The sequence below is a fragment of the Balearica regulorum genome, chromosome 21 (genome assembly GCF_011004875.1).
Source record: "Balearica regulorum gibbericeps isolate bBalReg1 chromosome 21, bBalReg1.pri, whole genome shotgun sequence".
Taxonomy (NCBI): domain Eukaryota; kingdom Metazoa; phylum Chordata; class Aves; order Gruiformes; family Gruidae; genus Balearica; species Balearica regulorum.
The window spans coordinates 4,958,657-4,978,191 of NC_046204.1; the positions used below are offsets into that span (position 1 = coordinate 4,958,657).

The 19,535-nt window shown below is 41.8% G+C and overlaps 1 protein-coding gene across 4 annotated transcripts in view; it reads right to left on the minus strand.

Moving 5' to 3' along the window:
- CLSTN1 (calsyntenin 1) overlaps window positions 1–8,782 on the minus strand; it is a 40,247-nt gene extending 31,465 nt beyond the window's left edge. Inside the window, exon 1 of one of the 4 annotated variants that reach the window (XM_075773186.1) lies at window positions 8,407–8,782. In XM_075773186.1, the coding sequence (XP_075629301.1) occupies window positions 8,407–8,512 (106 nt within the window). In that variant the 5' untranslated portion in view covers window positions 8,513–8,782. The remainder of the gene's footprint in view (window positions 1–8,406) is intronic. The other 3 variants (XM_075773191.1, XM_075773187.1, XM_075773188.1) reach the window with 3 other exon arrangements.
- Between the last annotated feature and the right edge of the window lie 10,753 nt (window positions 8,783–19,535).

Consider the following 19,535-nt stretch of genomic DNA (forward strand, 5'->3'; position numbering starts at 1 on the left):
TTCACAGATCTAATTCTGGAAGGTTGTACGTACCTAGCTGCTTAGAACTTATGGAAAACATTTATCTAGAGGGCCTTAAAACAGTTCCTTAGCATACAAAACCAAGTCATCTTCAGCAAAGGATGTGTAGTCAAACATAAGAAATGCTTTGCAAGAGGTTATAACAAACACACCAAGTAGCATTCAGCAAGTGACATCACCCAGATTCTGGTCTTCATGAGATCAAGTACGTACAACTTCTGAAATAAATGCCTACGCAATCACAGCAAATTACATACTACAGCTAGAACACTACTACACAGTTGAGTCCTGTTATTTCATCTTTCTAAAGAATTATATGAGCAGATTGTCAAAAGAAGCAGAGATGTAAGGCTAACCTAGGCTTTTGAATCCTGCCTCTCCAACAAACTAAAATGGATTCATGTCTGTCATATGCTTACCCAGTAGAATTAAAAAAACAGTGATAAAAGGACACTTGAACAAATGATTAAACCTAGAGGTAGAGAACTCATACAGGAAACCATACTACTCTCCCAATATGCTTTCATCTGCAATCTCTTACTGGTTAGTAGCAACAAACTGCTAGACAGGAAGCAGTATCTTCATACATAGTAAGGCAGCAAAAAAGAACTCACAACAAACTATTTCGATGCAGACAGTATTTAATTACTGCCGTGTGGTTTTACTCAATATGGCAATACTATCTTTATTGCCTCAATACACTCACATGGGCATGCTTTCAATATTCAGCATACCAAATAGCCAGCTAAATGTCAGCCACATTGCTCTGTTTCCCCAGAGAAGTACATTGCTGCAGCACCCTCCAAGGAACTTGGCGTTTTAAAACCAACTTCGTCATACTCAAAGGGAACAACGCATCATTCCTCCCTCAGAAAGAAGGCACCGATAACTGCTGAAGTGTGCGTCTCCAACTGAAACGTGTCTCAATTCAAATCTGGGTGAAAGAAAAGTGTGTCACTAACACAGCTGTGGCTGTTAGGAGCACAAGGAGGACACAACACAGTTGTGTACTTTTCTGTCAGTGCATCTGGAGCAGTTACACCTCCACTGAACACATCAGAGTCTTTTCATCCATTCATCTTAGTCTTTGCAAAACACTACAACTCTCTGCCAGAAAAAACCCTCCATCTTCATTCTAACACTTCTGAACATAGAATACAAAACAAATTTTTTTTAAGCATTGACAAACCTTCTCCTAATTTAGCAACCTACAGTAAATCCCACTACTATAGGGTAGGGACTTCTACAAAAGCTTGAAGTGCTGTAACCACATATGAACAGAATTATGAGCATGCTAAGCATCTGCAGAGTCTAGTGAATCTTCAAACAACAAGCCCAGTTAAAAGCAAAGTCATGTCCTTTTATTGTGATGTAGACAATAAAATCATAAAGCTTAAACCCCTTTGTGTTTAGGAAGGCTAAAATATCACCAGATTTTAAAACATGAAGCTTAAATCCCTTTGTGTTTATGAAGGCTAAACATCACTGGATTTTAAAACACCAAACCAGCTGCTGAATATCCAGGAAGGGCCCGTTATCCATATTTGTGATCTACTGACTCGAGCATAACCACAGACTGTAAGAAATTCTCAAGCTAGCATGCGAAATACGAGGCACAGCTTACGAGCAATACATTACTGCTTCCCTTGAACCAACTACGAAATTGAACCCAGTATTATTCAGATCTCAGTTACCTTAACTATTATTAAATGCTGGACTGAAAGCTATACTTTCACATTTCTTCCCCTCTTTAATTGTCACAAAACTCCTGAAATCTACAGAGAATGTTGTTCAAAGCCACACTGTTGGCCTATTCCAAGCTTGACACTAACAAAGTGCCCCGAGCTGTTAATCTCTTGCCGTTTAACTGGGATAAACTACACCGGTTTCCTTGAAATACAATATTCACACTATTTGTAAGTGCCTCAACCGGAATCCGTTGTAAATCCCAACCAGCATTTCATCTAGTCAAGTAGGGGAAGCTACCTTGGCACAACACAGCAAGCTGACTTCTACTTAGTTTTTAGAGGCCAAAACAGTTTAAGAGACAGCTAAGCATACCTCTTTTTCCAGGTAGCAAGTGGAATTGTAAAGCTCACACTAGAGCCTTTACTGCTGCCAAGCAATCACTGAACATGCATCTGAAGGTGAGCACAAGGCACCTGTCTAACTTGGTTTATCTAAAGATAATTGCTGCTAAGCTGTAGGAGGAAAGGGACTTAGTACCTGATGTGGCACGTGCCTTGAACTCTGTTTTTTAAAATACCACCCGCTCTAGGAAACTGTGCTCAGTTTCTCATGGAACTGAACAGACTGACTTTTACAAATACAGACTGGAACTACTACTGACCGTTCTGCAGAAGAAGGAATGTACCTCAAAGAAAGGATGCTTCATCAAGAGCAATGGCTGATGATGCAGAATGCAATCCATCAGATCAACTAGCAGCAACCTTTTCCTGCTGTTTGAAAGAATTAATGAATGTAAATGAGTATGTAGGCAAGGCAGTGGGGTTTAGGACTAGTATGGAAACTTTCATCAAAAGCTATAATCTTAAGACAATCAGAATTAATTCAGTTCTATTATTTGAATGCAAAAAATTTAAAATTAAATGTACTTATTGAAGTCCTTTCTGAGGACTTCCATTATCTTCTTACAAGTGGTCATAAGTTCATTTGACTTCAACGGGATCTGGCACCTACGTAACTGAAGATTTAGACACGCCTCAACCCGAAAGGACTGTAGCTGAAAATATTTTTTCTTCCGGATAACTGTTTCTAATATGTAGTGTTGTTTAGGCACGCTATGCATCTTTAGAACTAGATTAAGATGATTTATGTCAAAACAAATTCTTAAGAATTAACTGGTAAAACACATTGAATGAACTCAATAATAAGTACTAGAGTTTAAAAGCTAGATACTCAAACTAGTGACAGTAGATAAATATAAAATACTCGTTTCTAAAATCCACCTTTGAGACTGCATGAAAAATCCAGACATTGCATAAAAAGAGAATTATAGTCTCTGTCAAGTCAAATGAACTGCACTCAGTGAAATGAGTTTACTCCTGTCCTGAAGGTCTGACAAAAATTTTGATTGCTGTACATCTTTTAACTGTCTTCCTCTTGATGTAAGAGAATACAAGCATGCATTTCAGTGAGACAATAAAAACTCTAAAGCACGTCTTACCTTGACTATTCATAATTTAGCACTGTTCTGATGAAATTTCAAGCAATATCATTAAAAGAACAAATTTGTGTAGTACATAACCACAGAAAAATGTAGCTCAGCCAAGGAGTAAAGATCTACACAATAAAATATGCCTTCCCCACCCTGAAAGTAAAGTTTAATAAGAAAGGGTGTAGCATGGCCTGATTATAACACATGTTCTGTTCCTGCCCTGGACTCACCAGCCTGCAATTCAGAGCTGTGCCTCTATTTTCTATTAGAAAAGGGTGAGGATTAACATTGTGTATAAACAACTTGAAATAGATCTTTTCATTACCGCTAACCTATTTTATTTATTTAATTCAGTCTTCTAATAGATGGAATTTCATCCAAAAATCATAGTCTTACAACCAAACACAATCAGTTGGATGAAACTGAACACAAGTTTTGCTCAAATGCTGAGTTTCCTGATAGCATGGAACTTTTCTTATCTACAGCATGGGTTTCCAAGGCAAACTATAATTTCCATTACTGGGACATGAAAACTGTGGGCAGTAACAAAATACAGGGGGATGAATGTACACTATGAGAGGGACTGGGTAAGCACGTGGGCAGCCATTAACATTAACCTCTACAGTTCCTAGCTGAAAGAAAATCAGGTGGTTGAAATTCATCCCACAATTTCAGATCTCTATCTTGGATTCTTTGCCACAGTTAAGGGGCATTTGTAATTTGTGCTCTGGGAGCTCCACTGTCATACATTGGGAGCACAAGATAATGTTTATGCATTTTCAGGTGCCTACGAGTTTGAGCCTGTATAATTAACACTAATTCTCCAAACACCATATTCAAACTAATGGCTGTAGGAATTCAATAGGTTTATTAAATTATATTTTACCTAGGGAAAAAATCTCTGGTTTATCACCACTTAAGAGTTTCCTGTTACACTGAACCAGTTGCCTAAATCTGGTTTTAGTTGTACAAAGATACACGGAAGCTTTGCTATATGCCTGAAACTAAGGTACATGCAAATGACTGATTAAAAACTAGTTGCAGTTTTTTATTATCCACAACCACAGCAGAAGAAACGTTCAGAGCGCCAAAGACCTTAGAGGATATACTGACCACATTTCAATTTGGATAAAAGCCTGGCACGGAAACAGCAAAACAAAAATATCCCACCACAAAACAGTCTAAACAGGATTAAGGCAACAAAGCCTTAATTTTTGAAGTGAAATTTAAAATGTTTTAAACTAAACAGATCACTGAAATAGAAAACATAAGCATCTAACTGTAAACATTCATTTAAGAAATATTCTCTTAAATGTTGCTAATTATAGTGCAAGAGCGGAAATCACTCGCTAACTGTTGTCATATTTATAAACTTCACTCCTTGAAAGGGAATCTTATTTACAAACACAGCAAACATCATCTCAGCCAAGCCGGTGCTGCTGGCTCTACTTGTTGACTCCATTTAAAAACAGAGAAACCAACTGGGAGCAGCAGCAGCAGCAACTTGTTTTCAATCTGAATACAAAGCAAGTGAGATGAGACCTAATACTATAAACAAAAGACAGACAGACAGTTCTTCAAAGGCACTGAGGTTTCTAATAATCCTTTCTAAAGGCTCCTAAGGTGGTTTAGTCCTACTGAAGCCAATGTGAGTCAATCAGTACAAATCAAATACATTAGAGTGCAAAATAAGATTTATTTAAGACCAAGGCTTCCGACTTACTAAACTCTCCCATGTTTTGAGGTATTGCTTCTTTGACAATAATGATAATGCCACAAGATGTGTGCCCCTTAATATCACAAAAAAAAGTGCAGAGAGACTTCTCTGAATACAACTAAATAGAATGAGAGATAAGGCTCAGAAAAATGGTAAAAGCGCTTATGTTCAGAAAACGTCAATGACTACAGAAGTGTTTTCTCCTCTGCAGAACAGTTTCATAGCCATGAGCCACTACGCTATCAGATACTTCGATTTTCATGGCAAAAAGTGCCGCTTTACCCAGAATACCAGAATTCTAGTTTAATCTGAGACATTCACATTAGGCTGCCATGTGGGCTGATCTGGGTTTAACTTCAAAACTTCCAACTTCCATAAGAAATGGAAGTCTATGAGCCTAGCTTCTGTTCTCCTTAAAAAAAAACCCCTCTTTGCCATAATCCGAAACTGGTGATTTCAAGTCTGCAGAAACCAAAGACACATTTAGAAGCCTAGAGAAGTTTCTGTTGATAATTCTTCCTGGTAACTTGGCACAGACAGCACAATCTGCAGTCTAATAATATGGAAGACAACTGGCACAACAGTATTCCAAACACACAAAGTAAACTACGTTTGCCCAGAACATCTCTCCTCCATTTCAAATTCAACAGCAGTATATGATTTTATAGAATACATACAGAAAAAGAGATTAAAATTGTTTGCATGAACAGATGGCTGTATATTTTGCTTTCTGAAGCATTATGCATTATAGAAAGCTCTAGCACTGCTTAATTCTGTCTCTTCTCGGTGGTCTCTTACTTTTATAAATCCTTAGAGGAAAAAAAACCAGCCCCCATAAATAGCCAAATTGTCTCTTTATAGTGCTTTAGGGTAGTCTTAAATTTCCTTGCCTCTATAAAGGAGATGGAAACCTAACCACCAGCCCTGCATTATAAAGGTTGTTCCCATGTCAAAGAAACATCTGCAGTAAGACTGTTGCAGTGAGAAAGTGGTTTGTGGTTTGGATTTAAGGCATTCGTAGCACCAGAGAGCTTCCTGAAATAATCACAGATCAGCAAAGCTTCCTCAAGATCGTATTTTTTTTTGATCAATACCCTTCCTAAATGACAATAAGTTGGAAGAGGCCCAAGGCAACAGAGGTATATTGCTCTACCTGGTCGGTAGATATGGAAGAAGCAGCCATTAGATGCACTGCCTCCTCATCTGAAAAGTCACTCCATTCCTCTCCCCATTCGGCTCTGCTGATAAACATCCGCTTGCTTTGCTTTGACGAACACTACTTGAATGCACTGCTAACTATTGCTTTTCCAAGGCAACACAAGTCCAACAAGCTTAGAAATAACTTGGGTCAACTTGACCAATTACAAGATCAATTCAGTTAAATTAAGAGTTCTGCATCATCAGCTGGACAGGAATATGCCTCTTCAGATTCTGAAACCACTTTTTTGCACCCCTTAAAATAACTACAGGGAAAATGGTAGCTAGCTCACACCTAACTTTCGTGTAAGGTCACATCCCCCAAAAGCTATTTCTATTTCTTTCCATCATCAAAGAAGAAACCACTTTTCACTCCCCTGCTCCAACCATGGGACTAACACAGGACTGGAGAGTGGAACTCACCACTCTGGTGTAGCCTTTCCTGTCCATTTCTGCACATTACTGAACCAAGCACAATTCAGTTTTCACCACTTAAATCTTAGTGACCTCAGTAACAAGGACTTTTAAACTCACAGATGAACAAAATGAAGCCGTACTTGGAAAAAAAAAAATAGAACTGACAATACAGCACAAACCAGAAAGTTTACCATAAATGCTTCCAAATATTTCTCCTAACAACAGGGAAATGAAAGTGAGATGCTCTAGCAGCTTTCCAGGTGTTCTCCACAGCTTACTTCTTGTTAAATGCCACTTCATGTGACGTTATTAACAGGCCTACCTAGAGTAGCCAAAATGTCGTGACGACTAAGGCAACCGCACATACTAAGCCAAACCAGACCTCATGCTGTAACTCAGTTACGTGTGATGAAGTTTAACAGATCAGGACCTGCAGTCCAACAACTCTGGAGATCAGACTGAAAACAAGTACAGCCTCTAACAAACTGCAGAAGAGCTAACAGAGCTGTCCTATGTAATGCTATCTAAATTTGCCATTCGTTTCCAAATACATATTAGCTTTCTTTGAAAAGGGTTTTTGGTCCTCATTTTTATTCATAATTTCAAATTATGGAAAAGCATAGCAATTCAATGAAATTACGCTTCCACACTGGTGTGGCAAGCATTAAATGTCACAAGAATATTAGCGAATAGGTCATACTTAAGAGATCTTGTAGAGGTAAATGATGGCCGCTATCTAGACAGTTGGCAAATGACTTTACAACAGCAGTGGCTTCTTGATCCTATGTAGGGAAATTGCAGCAAGATGAGATGGTTTTGTTTAAGACCAATAATTTCCCTTCAATGTATCTGCAAGCCATTTTAAAGCCACACTGCTAATCTACATTCAAATTAAAATCAAGATCTCAAATCTCATCATATCATCAGCTAAATCTTGCAGAAACGGCAGTCTCAATTCAAGGGGTAACCTTCAGGTAAGAAGCGTTTGCAAGCCTCTTACTGAAATCTGCTCAGAGGAGACCTGCAATGCGTATACTTTTACTCCACAAGATCAATCAATAGCCACAAGGCCGACGTTTAAAAATGCCGTTATCGCTTGAGGTTTAGCAAAGCTATCTTTTCTCCCTCACAACCGAAAGAGTATCCTTCACGTAAGCCCGAAGGCCAGGCTCCCCGGGGGCTCCCCGAGGTGTTTAATTCCCCTGCCCATTCCGCTGCCCATCGAGGCTCCCTCACGAGCCCAAGCCCCGAGGAGAGCGGCCCCTTCCAGCGGACAGACCCTGGGTCCCGCTGCTTTTCGCCAGCGTCGCCCTCTCCCTGCAACAAGTGACGACCCCCGCCCGCCTCGGGCACCACGGCCCGGCGCCTGTGGGAGCGGTTATATAACGGGGGGACCCACTGCGCAGCCCCCCGCCGCACAGCTGAGGGCCGCAGGGACCGACTTTCGGGGTGGGAAGGTCTCGGGAGGGAAGAGAGGAGCGCAGCCCGGCGCAGGTGAGCGCGGAGAACGAACGACCGCCGCCGCCGCCCCTTCCCTCCCCGCCGCAGGTGCAACGGCCGCTGTGGGGTCATCCTGGCACCCAGCGAGCCCTGGGGAAGGGCGGCCAGCGCCCTCCTCCCCTCCCTCCCCGACCGCACCGCCGAGACATCCTCCTCTGCGCTCCCTCCCCCTTCCCGAAGCATGCAGGGAGCCAAGGACACCGTCCCCCCCTCCGCGAGCAGGTCCGTCCGTCCGAGGCACAGCCCCACAGGGCGCCCGGGGAGCGAGTGCACAAGCTGTGTGAGGCGGGGGGCGGCGGAGGGCGGCACAGGACCTACCGCCCTCCCCTTCCCCCGGTGCCGGGCAGCCTCCCCCTCCCGCCCCGGTTCTGTTTACCTCGAGCGGCCCCTGCTCCTCCGCAGAGCAGCGCGGCGAGCAGCAGGCAGGAGGTGGGGGCCGGCGGCAAGCGCAGCATGCCCGGGCGGCGCGGCGGCGGCGGCATGGCAGCCCGGAGCGGTGCAGGGCAGAGCGCGGCCCCGGCTGCCGGGGCGGCTGTGGCGCCCCCGCTGGTCCGGGCTCCGCTCTGCGCCGGGCGGAGGGCTCGGCTCGGCCCCGAGGAGGAGGAGGAGGAAGAGGAGGGAGGAGAAGCGCTGCGCTGCCCCGCTCCGCTCGCCTTTTCTCCCCTCCTCCCCTCCCTCCCTCCCCCGCCTGGCAGCTCGGCGCCCCGCCAGCAGCACCTAAAATGGCGGCGGCGAGCGCGGCCGGTCCCCCCGCGCCGGTTACCAGGCGGAGGAGGGAGCGAACCAACGGCGCGGGGGATGCGGGAGAGCCCATCTGCGCGGCGAGCGAAGCGAGAGGCAGGCGGAAAGAAACGCCTCTCCGCAGCCTGGCGGCCACAAATCCGCCCCCGCTCCGCCCCGAGAGCCCGGGGCGGGGGGGGGGGGGGGGGGCGGCTGGCGGGCACTGCGGCACCGCACCGCTCCCACACCGGCTGTTCGTCCGCCTCTTCCACCCCTGACCCAGGCGGGATGGGGCCTGCCGGTGTGGTTGGCTTTGGTTGGTGGTTTGTGGGGTTTTTTTTCTCGTTGCTGCAGCTGCGGTCAGGGTGTCATCAGGGCTTAGCTGATGCCCCACAGCAGCCTGGCAGCTGATTTAAGCAAATGCTGATTAAACTCCCACATATTAGGAAGAGTTAAAACCTGTATAAAACTATTTAAATGCTTTCATCTTAACGTTCACAGATCTTTTCAGCAAAAAGGCAAAAAAAGCTGATTTTTTTACCTAACCCGACACTAATCCCAAAGACAGCAAGGCCACCAGCAGCAAGCCTGGCACAGGACAGCACCGGGAGCAGGATGCACAAACCCCCGCTCTGAACCCCCGCAGGAGGGAACAAACTGCCAATGCCTGCCTGCAACAAGCACCACAAAACAAATACATGCTTTCTTGCTATGTTTTCATAGCTCTAAAACTGCAATACTGCAGAAACATGTCTGCTTGAAACAAACACACCTTAGAGCACCATCCTGCCTCTCCGAGTTAACATCCGTAGGCCTAGGAGGTTCCTTGGTGCTCATCCCCAGGTATACATGCTGCAGAGAATGACAGTCCTGGGACATGGCGTTAACCCTGCCTAAGTGGAGGAACAGCAGCCCTCAGGGTTTAGACAAACACTCTGCAGAGTGAGAAACCTTTTTTAGTTTAGTTTTACTGACTTCTATCAAGGCAAAAGTACATTTGTTCTGTTTGGAAAAAATTCACAAGTACTATCTAAATTAAGATGTTTCATAGGAATAATTAAGTTGCACAGAACCTGTCCTGTAATAGAAAAGTTATTTGCTCTATGGTCAAAAATTTCAAGTAGAAAATACTTCAACAGAAGAAAAAATACCTTGCCATGATAGTTTTGACAACTAAAATGCAACCAACTTATTTTATAATTAGATAAGACTACTCATGCTTTGTACCTATTAGCCATTTCACTCCCACAGTGAAATAAAAATAAAGTCTGGAATGTTCAAGATCCTAGAGATGTGGTATTTCTTTATTTTAAAACACTATGCAATTTAAATACCAAGATTGATCTGTTCTGGAAAATCCTCCCCCTCCCCTCCCAAGGCAAGCCCAATCCTGGTCCCTCCTTGCTGACTACCCTGTTTGCCCAAACTCAAGATGGGGGGGACCAGCCAAAGGTGAGAAACCAACTCACTGCCCTTGATCGGGGGCAGAGGTCTCGGCAAGTTGGCAGAATCTGGTCTGCAGCAAGCCAGTGTGTTTGGATATTCAAAGGCAAGCTGTTCTGCACACCCAACGGCTTCTTCCATCCTCAGAACCAACCACCTTTACTTGCCATACCTTAAGCGTATTTGCCAATATGAGTGTGTGCAAGCAGAAAAGGAATTTGAAGAGAAATACACTGGTCTAATACAATGAACAATACCCCAATTACTACACTGTGCCATGGAGCTATCCCTTAACCAAGCAACCAAGTTAGTCCATCTATTTCATTGATGGTGCTGTAGGCCACCTGCTCTATCAAGATCTAAGACATCTTTCTTTTTTTAAATAAAGCTAAAGCCTCAGTCTAAACGCCCTTGATTTCCCAGCCTGTCTAACATATGCTGGATGGCAGATCATGTCAGAAGAAGCCTGTAGCCAGTCTGTTGCCAGATAGCTGAGTCTTTACATTCTGCCAACGCAGCTTCAGCTGACAGTATGCTACATTATATATTTTTCTTTTGTATGGAGAGTAAAACTGTCCAGCTCAGTATGACTCTCAAACTAGTCTAACTTAATGCATGAGTAAGAACCACCCCATTAGTAAAGATTTGCAAGGCAAGATACCATCAGTTAAAAGATGATTGCCCATTGATGAATGCATGACATAACACAAATCTATTTACCCAAATACTGGATTTTGATTAGGAATAACTACGTACAGAGCTTGAATGTCAATATGAAATATAAAAGAGGGCTTGTAAGTCAGTGGCCAGCTGGCATGCAAATATATACACATACTCTAAAACATTTTCTGCAAAATAAATTATTACCTTTAAACTGGAGAACAACCTAGGTTCATCAGGTGGCAGAAAAGACAGTTTAAAGAGCAAAATTTGCTCTGCAGTCCACTTGAGCTGTATCATGCACTACAGCAGGGAAAGCACACTGGCACTGACCACAGTGAGAAGGGGACTTCAGTGTTACCATCAGGACTCTTTTAAATTATTCTGATTCTGCAGAATTAGGAAAAAGAGACATTTTTAAGAGAAGAAATACTATGTCTAGGTAAACCTTATTTATTGCACAATGACACTACCAGCTCAGATTAATTAATCAGCTGAATCAGTCACGATGAAACTGGGAAATTTCCAAGGAAGGAGAAGGCACTGATTGCATTTCACTCTCCAAGCAAAACTCCTCCGAGTCAGTTGTGACTAAGGCACTGATTCAGTAAAGCCAACAATTCTTTAGTCTGTATTTTAAGATCAGTTATATGATTTTGTTTAGTTAGATGACTAAGTGGTTTGAACTGGCATTTAGTGGTTGAGGACACAGACAGTATGGGTACTCCACCTGTGGTGGAGACAGCAAAATAAAGTTCTGATCTGTATCACCACTGATGTTCCATTGGCACTTACTCAAAAAGTATGGCAAATACAACATCCTCTCAAATACCTTTCATTTCATAAAATTAAATTTGATTTAAATTGTCCAGTGTGAGACCTGCTATGCACCAGTCGTATTTGCCGTTAAACAATAGCTATACTGTTTGCCAGAGGTAACTGCATTTCACAGGTTGACAGAGATTCTCACTTTATCTGAAATGCCACATGCCATTATTTCAGAGAAACTCAGAGAACTAACTTCAGCACTGTCATTTTTACCACCTAGCTCCCTCCTACTCTCTGACCTGCTTCTCAAGCTCCAAAAAACCATTGATTTTTATTTTATTAGTAAGCAACAAAACTGGAACAAATGGCTCCTGGCAGAACATGTTTTCTGTTACAGCTGAAAAACTATCGGACTGATGTCCTTGAAATGCACAGTGTGACTAATGCCCAGCTTGCAAGGACCCAGGAGGACACATTTATTGCACTTGTCAGAATGGAGCTGAGCAGCCAGAAATGAAAAGATAAGGTGATAGGTAAAAATGAATGCCTTTGCTTGCTACTTAAAGGAAGCCAGTGCATACCATAAATACAGACAGAAGTGAGACATGCTCAGTCAACAGCAGGTCTGGATCTGGTTGTTAGAGCTCAGGCTCATAAATGATTTTGAATACACACGAAATATGCACCATTACTTCTAGACATTAGACTTGGACTCTTGTTCAAAAAGGGAGGCATGAGGAATGGGTCCAAACTTCAAATAATCTAGAACTGGGTTGAGAAAATGGTCGTGTCTTTATTTAAAGAGGCTAGAACTGGGTGTGGGCTTATGTTCGTCTTTCATCTCAGTACTTCAATTAATGTCTGCATACTAGTTTGTTTCCAGATTACAATTGCTTTTAATGGGAAGTTAGAACTTGGAACCTAGCTTTATCTCCTCTACTAAGCATTTGGTTTATCACAGCTGCCCTGAAACCACTCCTGAAAGGGGACCAATTGCCATAGAGACTATGCAGTAATTAAGCTCATGAGAGAGTTGCATGCACAGCCAAGCAAAATATTAGATGAAGGCAACAACAGACCAGTTTCTGAGAAGCTGTATTATAGCTCCACTCTAGCTACTCCCAGTCCCACTAAAGAAAGCAACAGGAGAATCCCAAATTTTTTTGAGAATTTGAATTCTAGTATTTTTTGGTTCCAATATGGCTTTATCACTCTAAGCCAAGCCGGAAGAATGAACAATAATGGCACTAAGAAAAAGATAACTCAAGGTCAATATAAAAAATTAATTCTTCACAGTGAGATCTATGAAACCACAGAGTATTCTTGTGAGGCAGAAGTGGCATCTTTTGGGTCATTCAAAAAGAAAACCCCACAACAACATGCTAGAGCAATGCGCCTACCAGCCTGAAGATAAAAACATACATAGATAACCTGTTACATCTTTTCTAGCCTTGCTGTCCCTAATATACATGGTTGCAATCCTCTGAACATAGAGAGGCATCAAATTCATGTGTTTTTAGATTTGGTGGATGAAGATTTTTTTTTTTTTCATGCTTTGGAATCTGGCTGTATATATTAGAGGAGAAAGAATTAGAGGACTGGTTTTCCCCACACTTGAAAATTTCCAGAACTGCTTTGATCATGTGTGAGAATTGATTTAGAGGATGCAAATGAAGGCCTTGGCAATCTGAAGAAAATCTTCTCCCCTGACATTTCTGAACGTTCAGAGAATTCTGAACAAGCCATTGAAGTATGGGTTCATCACAGACAAAAAGAAAATTCAATAAGCTAAGTAGTACATAAAAACAACTAGCCTCCTCATAAGAAAACTAGCATAGCAATCTTTCTACCTTGTTTAATCCCTTTTTTCCTGTTTAGACTTACCTTCTATTGCAAAATATGCATCTATAAACATGAAAGCAAGGAAGGAAAGATGCAAGTCTTTCCTTACAAAAAGAGAGAGATTGAATATTCTGCAACATCATTATAATATTTTACAACTCATTAGCACTTTCCATCCTAGGATCTCCAAGCATTTTACAAGCGTTAATTAATGCACTCTCCCAATTCTTCTGTGAAGTAGAAAGGCAGGTGTCTAGATATTGTGATGACAGGTGCATTACAATTGAGTAAGACAGAATCTCTAGGCTTTTAATTTGCATATTTAGGAAAGCAGGGCACAAAGAGGGTAGGTAGAACTAAGTAGTACTGCAATACCTTGAATTAAGAAATACTGTAATACTTTGAAATACCTGGAACAGATTGGCTTTCAAGCACTTAGCTAAAAAGCAATGCTTGACTTAAGGACCTCAAGTGAAACAGCAGCAGGAATAAGTTATTTTACTAATCATCCTCTAACTCAAGAAAAATTAGTCAGGTGCTCTGGATGAGCCTTTCTACAATGTGTGTCCACAAAAAACAAGCACTCCAGTGGCTCTACAGTGTTTCTTCATGTACTGTACTAACCTGTTCTGAAGAACAGCGTAGTGGACCATGCTCACATTAACAACTAATTTAACTCCCTAATTTATACAGAAAACTGAACTAATGATTCATGCTGTGGGAATGGGGGGGTGGGGGGAGAGAAAGGAAAAAAGAGTGAAGAAGAATGGGTTTTCTTTTCAGTTTTATCACAGATGTCAATGACTAGCCCCTACCCTACCTGTTTCCTTATCTGACAACATAATACAGTAACATACCACGTATAAAAGGATGGATGGATAAACCAACTCAAATATTTTCACCAGGTACTGGTGACAATGTTTAAATTACTCAGCTTACAGATTTTTTTTGTATTCTCTAGGATCATGGTATTCAGCGAACATCTGGTCATACAATGAGGTTTTCCTCTTCTCTCTGCCTGCCTTCCTGCAAGGAAGAAGAGGAGAGCCATAGGGAGGGGAATACTCATGCACAAGAGCCATATGGGAATGTAAAGGAATTCTGAATTCATTACCCTGCCCCACAATATGATTCTGTCTTTGTACGGCAAGAAAATGGATGTTAATTTATTCCTTATTGCTAATTTGAAAAGGAGCACAAACACAACAGTTCCATTGCAGAGACTTCTACCAAGGGTGTAGTTTAAGTCCAATTATGTGCTATTAGTACATTTGCTCTTTGTTCCTGTGGCATATTAATTACATGTCTGGTATTCTGATAATTAACACAATTATACTCTTTATTTTCCCCCTTCGTTAGACAATATTCTTGCATTTTACTCAGATAAGTAATTTTCTGTAGGTAAAAGGAGCCAAATTATTACATATTAATAAAATCAAGCAATGGGTTTTTAAGTGAGCTTATACAGAGAAGTTCCAGCAGTGTTCTTCAGCAAAAGGAAAAGCAGATGCTCTCCTGTTGGGTTGCAGTCTATCTCAGAGACTTCTGAGAGGAAACCAAATTATAAGCCTCCAGTTGTGCATCCAGCATTACAATCACCAGTACTGCCACACGTAGCTCTTCCAGCAATGTTATCACTGCTGTTCAAGGGCTCCCTGTTACCAAGATCTTCTATCTCCCACTGACATCCATGAAACTCAATCACATTCAGCAAAAAAAGTTACAAAGGGTCAACCAAGATGGTTTACAATTGCACAGATCATCCACAAATGAACACTTATCAGATATTCCAAAGCAATATTAAGGAACAAAACAAACAAAAAAGCACTCTTACTACTGGAAGACAGTAAGGTGGGTAGATTTGACTAAATGAACTAGGTATAGATGTACTCTACAGATACCTCAAGTTCTACTAGGAAGGAAACCTGAGGCTTGTTTATGATGGCAAATCACCTTTAACTGTACCTGCCTCTATTACTGGGGATTCCCCCCCCCCAAATTGTACTGCACTGCCTTCGGGTCCCTTCGGGAAGAAGAGAAATAAAACCTCAGCAGGCAAGTATTAGTATTGAAAAATCTTGCTCTGCCTTTCCCAAAAACACCATCTGGAATACTTTTTATTTTGAATAATTGACTAGTAGACCAAAATTATCTAAATGCTCTCTGAAGACAGAGGGTTTTTTATTATTTCCTATACAGTCCAAAACCCACAACAACTCCCCTAAACTGATCTTAGAACCCAGTTGCACTGACCCTATTCAGAGAGCACAAAGCTCTTGTCCTAAGTATTTGCAAGGGTAAGATTTTGAGACAGGACAGGGCTGCTAGGTTCTCTTCCTGATGACACCACTGACATTCTACCCACAGACAAGTCCCTTAATCTCTCTATGCCTCATTTATCCTCTCAAGTTAATGCAACTTGCCTTTTCCACAAAGAGGTAGTAAGAGTTCATTAACCATTTGTGAAGTACTTTAAGATCCTAGGATGAAAGCCTCTCTAGAAATTCAGAGTATTACTATTTTCATTAGACAGGCAGCAGTTATACACTCCCTGCTATTGAATGGCCATATATATCATAAACAGCCAGTCCCAATTTCCAAACAAATCTTAAGAAGCACAAAGTCTGACACTATTTTAAATATACTATGCAATAAGAAATATTCAGAACCAAGAATATTACACAAGAACACAGACATATATCACGATCCCTACTTGACTGCTCATCGACTTTTGGTCAATGTCCAGATTTATCTGAATTTTCTTGAGAATGCATTTTGCGTAAAGATTGTAAACTCTTAACACTACAGCCTAGAAGAAAGCTATCATGTTTAACTTTTTTCTGGTATTCATGGCCTCATTATTAAACTGTATTGAAAAAGTTACAAAGATACAGAATGCAAAGCTGCTTTTGTCTTTCCTGCCTAAATGCAGATTATTTTTTTTCCTGAAAATGTGCAACATTTTGTAGAGCAATCATTCATCTGCATCAAATGTTTAGTCTTCAGACTTGTGCTGGAAGTAGCTTTAGAACTTACGTAGGGCAGGGAGAACAGGGAACAGTGGAATGCTGGAAAAACAGATTATTCAATATTTGATTCTTTCTTCAGTACTACTCCTTTCCAGTCCTTGTAACCGGTCTAGGAAGCTGAAGTTGTACTACTATGCTACCATATTAACATGAGAAAAGAAAACTTGCATCTCCTCTTCTCTTGAGTGCTATTAGCAAAACAAATCTAATAATCACAAAGACAAGCAGGCATACCACCACTACAGGACAAACCAGTGCTGGTCTTCCCATTGTCAAAACTCATTCTACTGACATTCTCATGAGGGATGGTGGGAAAAGGGCAGCATAGAAACTAGTTTATGAAAGACATTGGAAAGAAGCCTGTTAGGGTTAATTGTAGGCTGTTCATAGGTAAATGAAATAAAACTATCCTGCAGCAACTGAGAGACTCAAAAACCAGACGGCTCAAAAGACAGAGAGTCAAAACTCATTTTTCTTCTTCACCCCACATTGCCCAGATTTTCTCCAGAGCTCAGCCTTTTAAAAACAGGGCATTTTTAAACATTTGCCCACCTATGTCTTTTAATAATGATCTTAAACAAATAAAGGTCACTATGTTCATTAACTGCCTAGGCAGAAAGCATTTAGAGTAAAGGCTTTTTATTGCCCATGCAATTATATTTACCAGATTTATACTAAGATCCTGCTGTGCAATGCATGTCATGCAATAGGCCTGTAAAAAGAATCATATTATGTCTATCTGAGGCTGGCTTGCTGGGTCACAGTTTCAGGCAGAGGGACTGATTTAATGGCATGAGAACCTGCGTTCAAATTCCCAACCCACTGGAAACAGTTTTGAATTCTCACAATCTTAACTCTGCGGTTTATCCTTCTGTAACATACAAATACCAGACTACTAAGGTTAATTCATAGGTCACCCAGCTTGTATATGCTTTAAGCCCTGTTGGTTATGGTTTCTCTTTAAAAACAGCCATCCACAATTTTCTTCACAAGCGTGGGTAAGGCTCCCTAGTCAAACTACCCACTTCTTCCCCTTATGTGTGCAGCGTGCTGAGGGATGCTCACTGCGACTGTGTAACAGGCGTCGATGCTGCAGCCAGAGTCCTAGAAACAAGTCCCTCTGTTTGCACAGATCCCACTTAAATTAGCTGGTATAAGTGAATTGATTTCCAGGATCTGGACCATAGATCATAAGTTTCCCAGATCTCGTTGGATCTTGAAGGTGTAATCTGAATTTTCATCATGCAATATTAGATTTCATATCATTACATGCAAGTGCCTCCTGCTCCTCAGAGAACAGCGAACAGCATGGTGCTGTAAATGGGCCCAATCTTGCTGTCTCTGAAGCTGATATGAATGCTATTATTTAGATGTGGAAAAATGGGATCAATTTTACTAAACAGTTCTTCTGAGAGTTCTACTTGCCATATTTTCCATATCACACAGGCTTTTTGAAAACAACAAAAATAAGCTAAATACATGCGATTGTTTGTCTTGCAAATGGCTTCAAGCAAACTGTTGTTCTTCTACTTGTAGTATCTGATGTGAACTCCTCTCCACTCCTGGCCTGCTCAAATTCATCACATCTGGCAGTAACAGTCTGCAGCTTTGCCAGACTCAAAGCATTTCACACACTGATATATTAAAAGCTTTGCAAACTTCTGCAAGGCATGGTCAATACCTTTACTGTCTGGCTGCTGAAAAAAAATGATGACGTTCCTGTACATCACTCACAAAAAGTGTCTGGGACAAAACTTAGAATTGATGCAGACATCCCAATGTAGTTTATAGCTACATAAACTATCTCTGGTGCTTTAAAAAGTTCCTTTCAAAATTATCCAGGAGGAAAGTCCCCTTTTACTTTTTTTTTTTTCCTTTTTTCTTTCTCTAGAACTCCAGTGCTCCTAGCTTCTTCCTAGCAGTGCCTTGGCTATTTAAGTTACAGTCTCATCAGAAAAGAGTGCAGCTAAATCCTTTGTCATTTCACATATTTATTTCTATTCTGACAGATACCAGTTGTGACCCTTCCTTGCAGTAAGCCACTGCCCTCCTGGCCTTCACTCTAATTGCAGATTTGCTAATCATGTTCTGATCACCCACCCATCTAATCGCTGCCTGCTGCAAGCCACAGAGCCGGCCCTGTTTTCAGTGAAGAAGAGCATAACACGCAAATGCGATGCTTGTGTTCTGGTCCGTATGGAAGGGATCAGAGGATTAAGAGGAACAGTCAGCCCTGATTAATGCTGCTGAGCGAGTGAGAGCTCCTTGCCAACAGCAGGAGCCGATTGCCTCCCCGTGGGGAGCTCCAAGGCAGACAGTCTCCCTACAAGGACACGTCTGTCTTCTGTTTTTAAATAGAGATGCTGCTTTCCATTGCTACTCTGCAGCAGAAAGGAGGTTAAATGCTGACAGCAAACTGTCCCGGGGTGGGAAGGTTGCGGTAAAGAAGTGGAGTACTGTTCTGGGAACGTACTGAAGATAAACGGAGGTTTGTTTCTATCACTGACTCAGTCACTGACCTACCACCAGTAGGAAAACAGCAGAATTCTGTTCAGTGGCTTTTGTACAGGCTGAATAGGTGTTATGAACTTTTTAACCTTAAAAGGGAGCCAGCAGAGAGCTGTATTGTCTTAACAAAACAGGAAACAAATACACACTCAGAGCTAAGGCTCATGGACCCTGCAGAACCAACATCACCACAGTTTGTACTCAGCATGAAGGTAAGGATGTCCCCCCACCCCCAACCACCCTAATGTATGTAAGTGAATCTGAGTGATTTAGAGTAATTCCCTCATCCCAACATGCCTGCCTTAATGTATCCATTAGATTGTTAACTCCATGTTTTCCTCTGCTGAGTGAAGGAAGAGAAAACATTTCTAGTGAGTTCTTTTGTAAAGGTTATGTGCCTGTGGGATCAACTTCTGCTGGACCTGACATCATCTCAAGGACCATCCCACCACCTAGACAAACATTCAGCATCCATGAATTTCCATTTCACCTGTACCTTTTAACATTTCAGGGTTTCTCTTTGTTTTCAGTATGC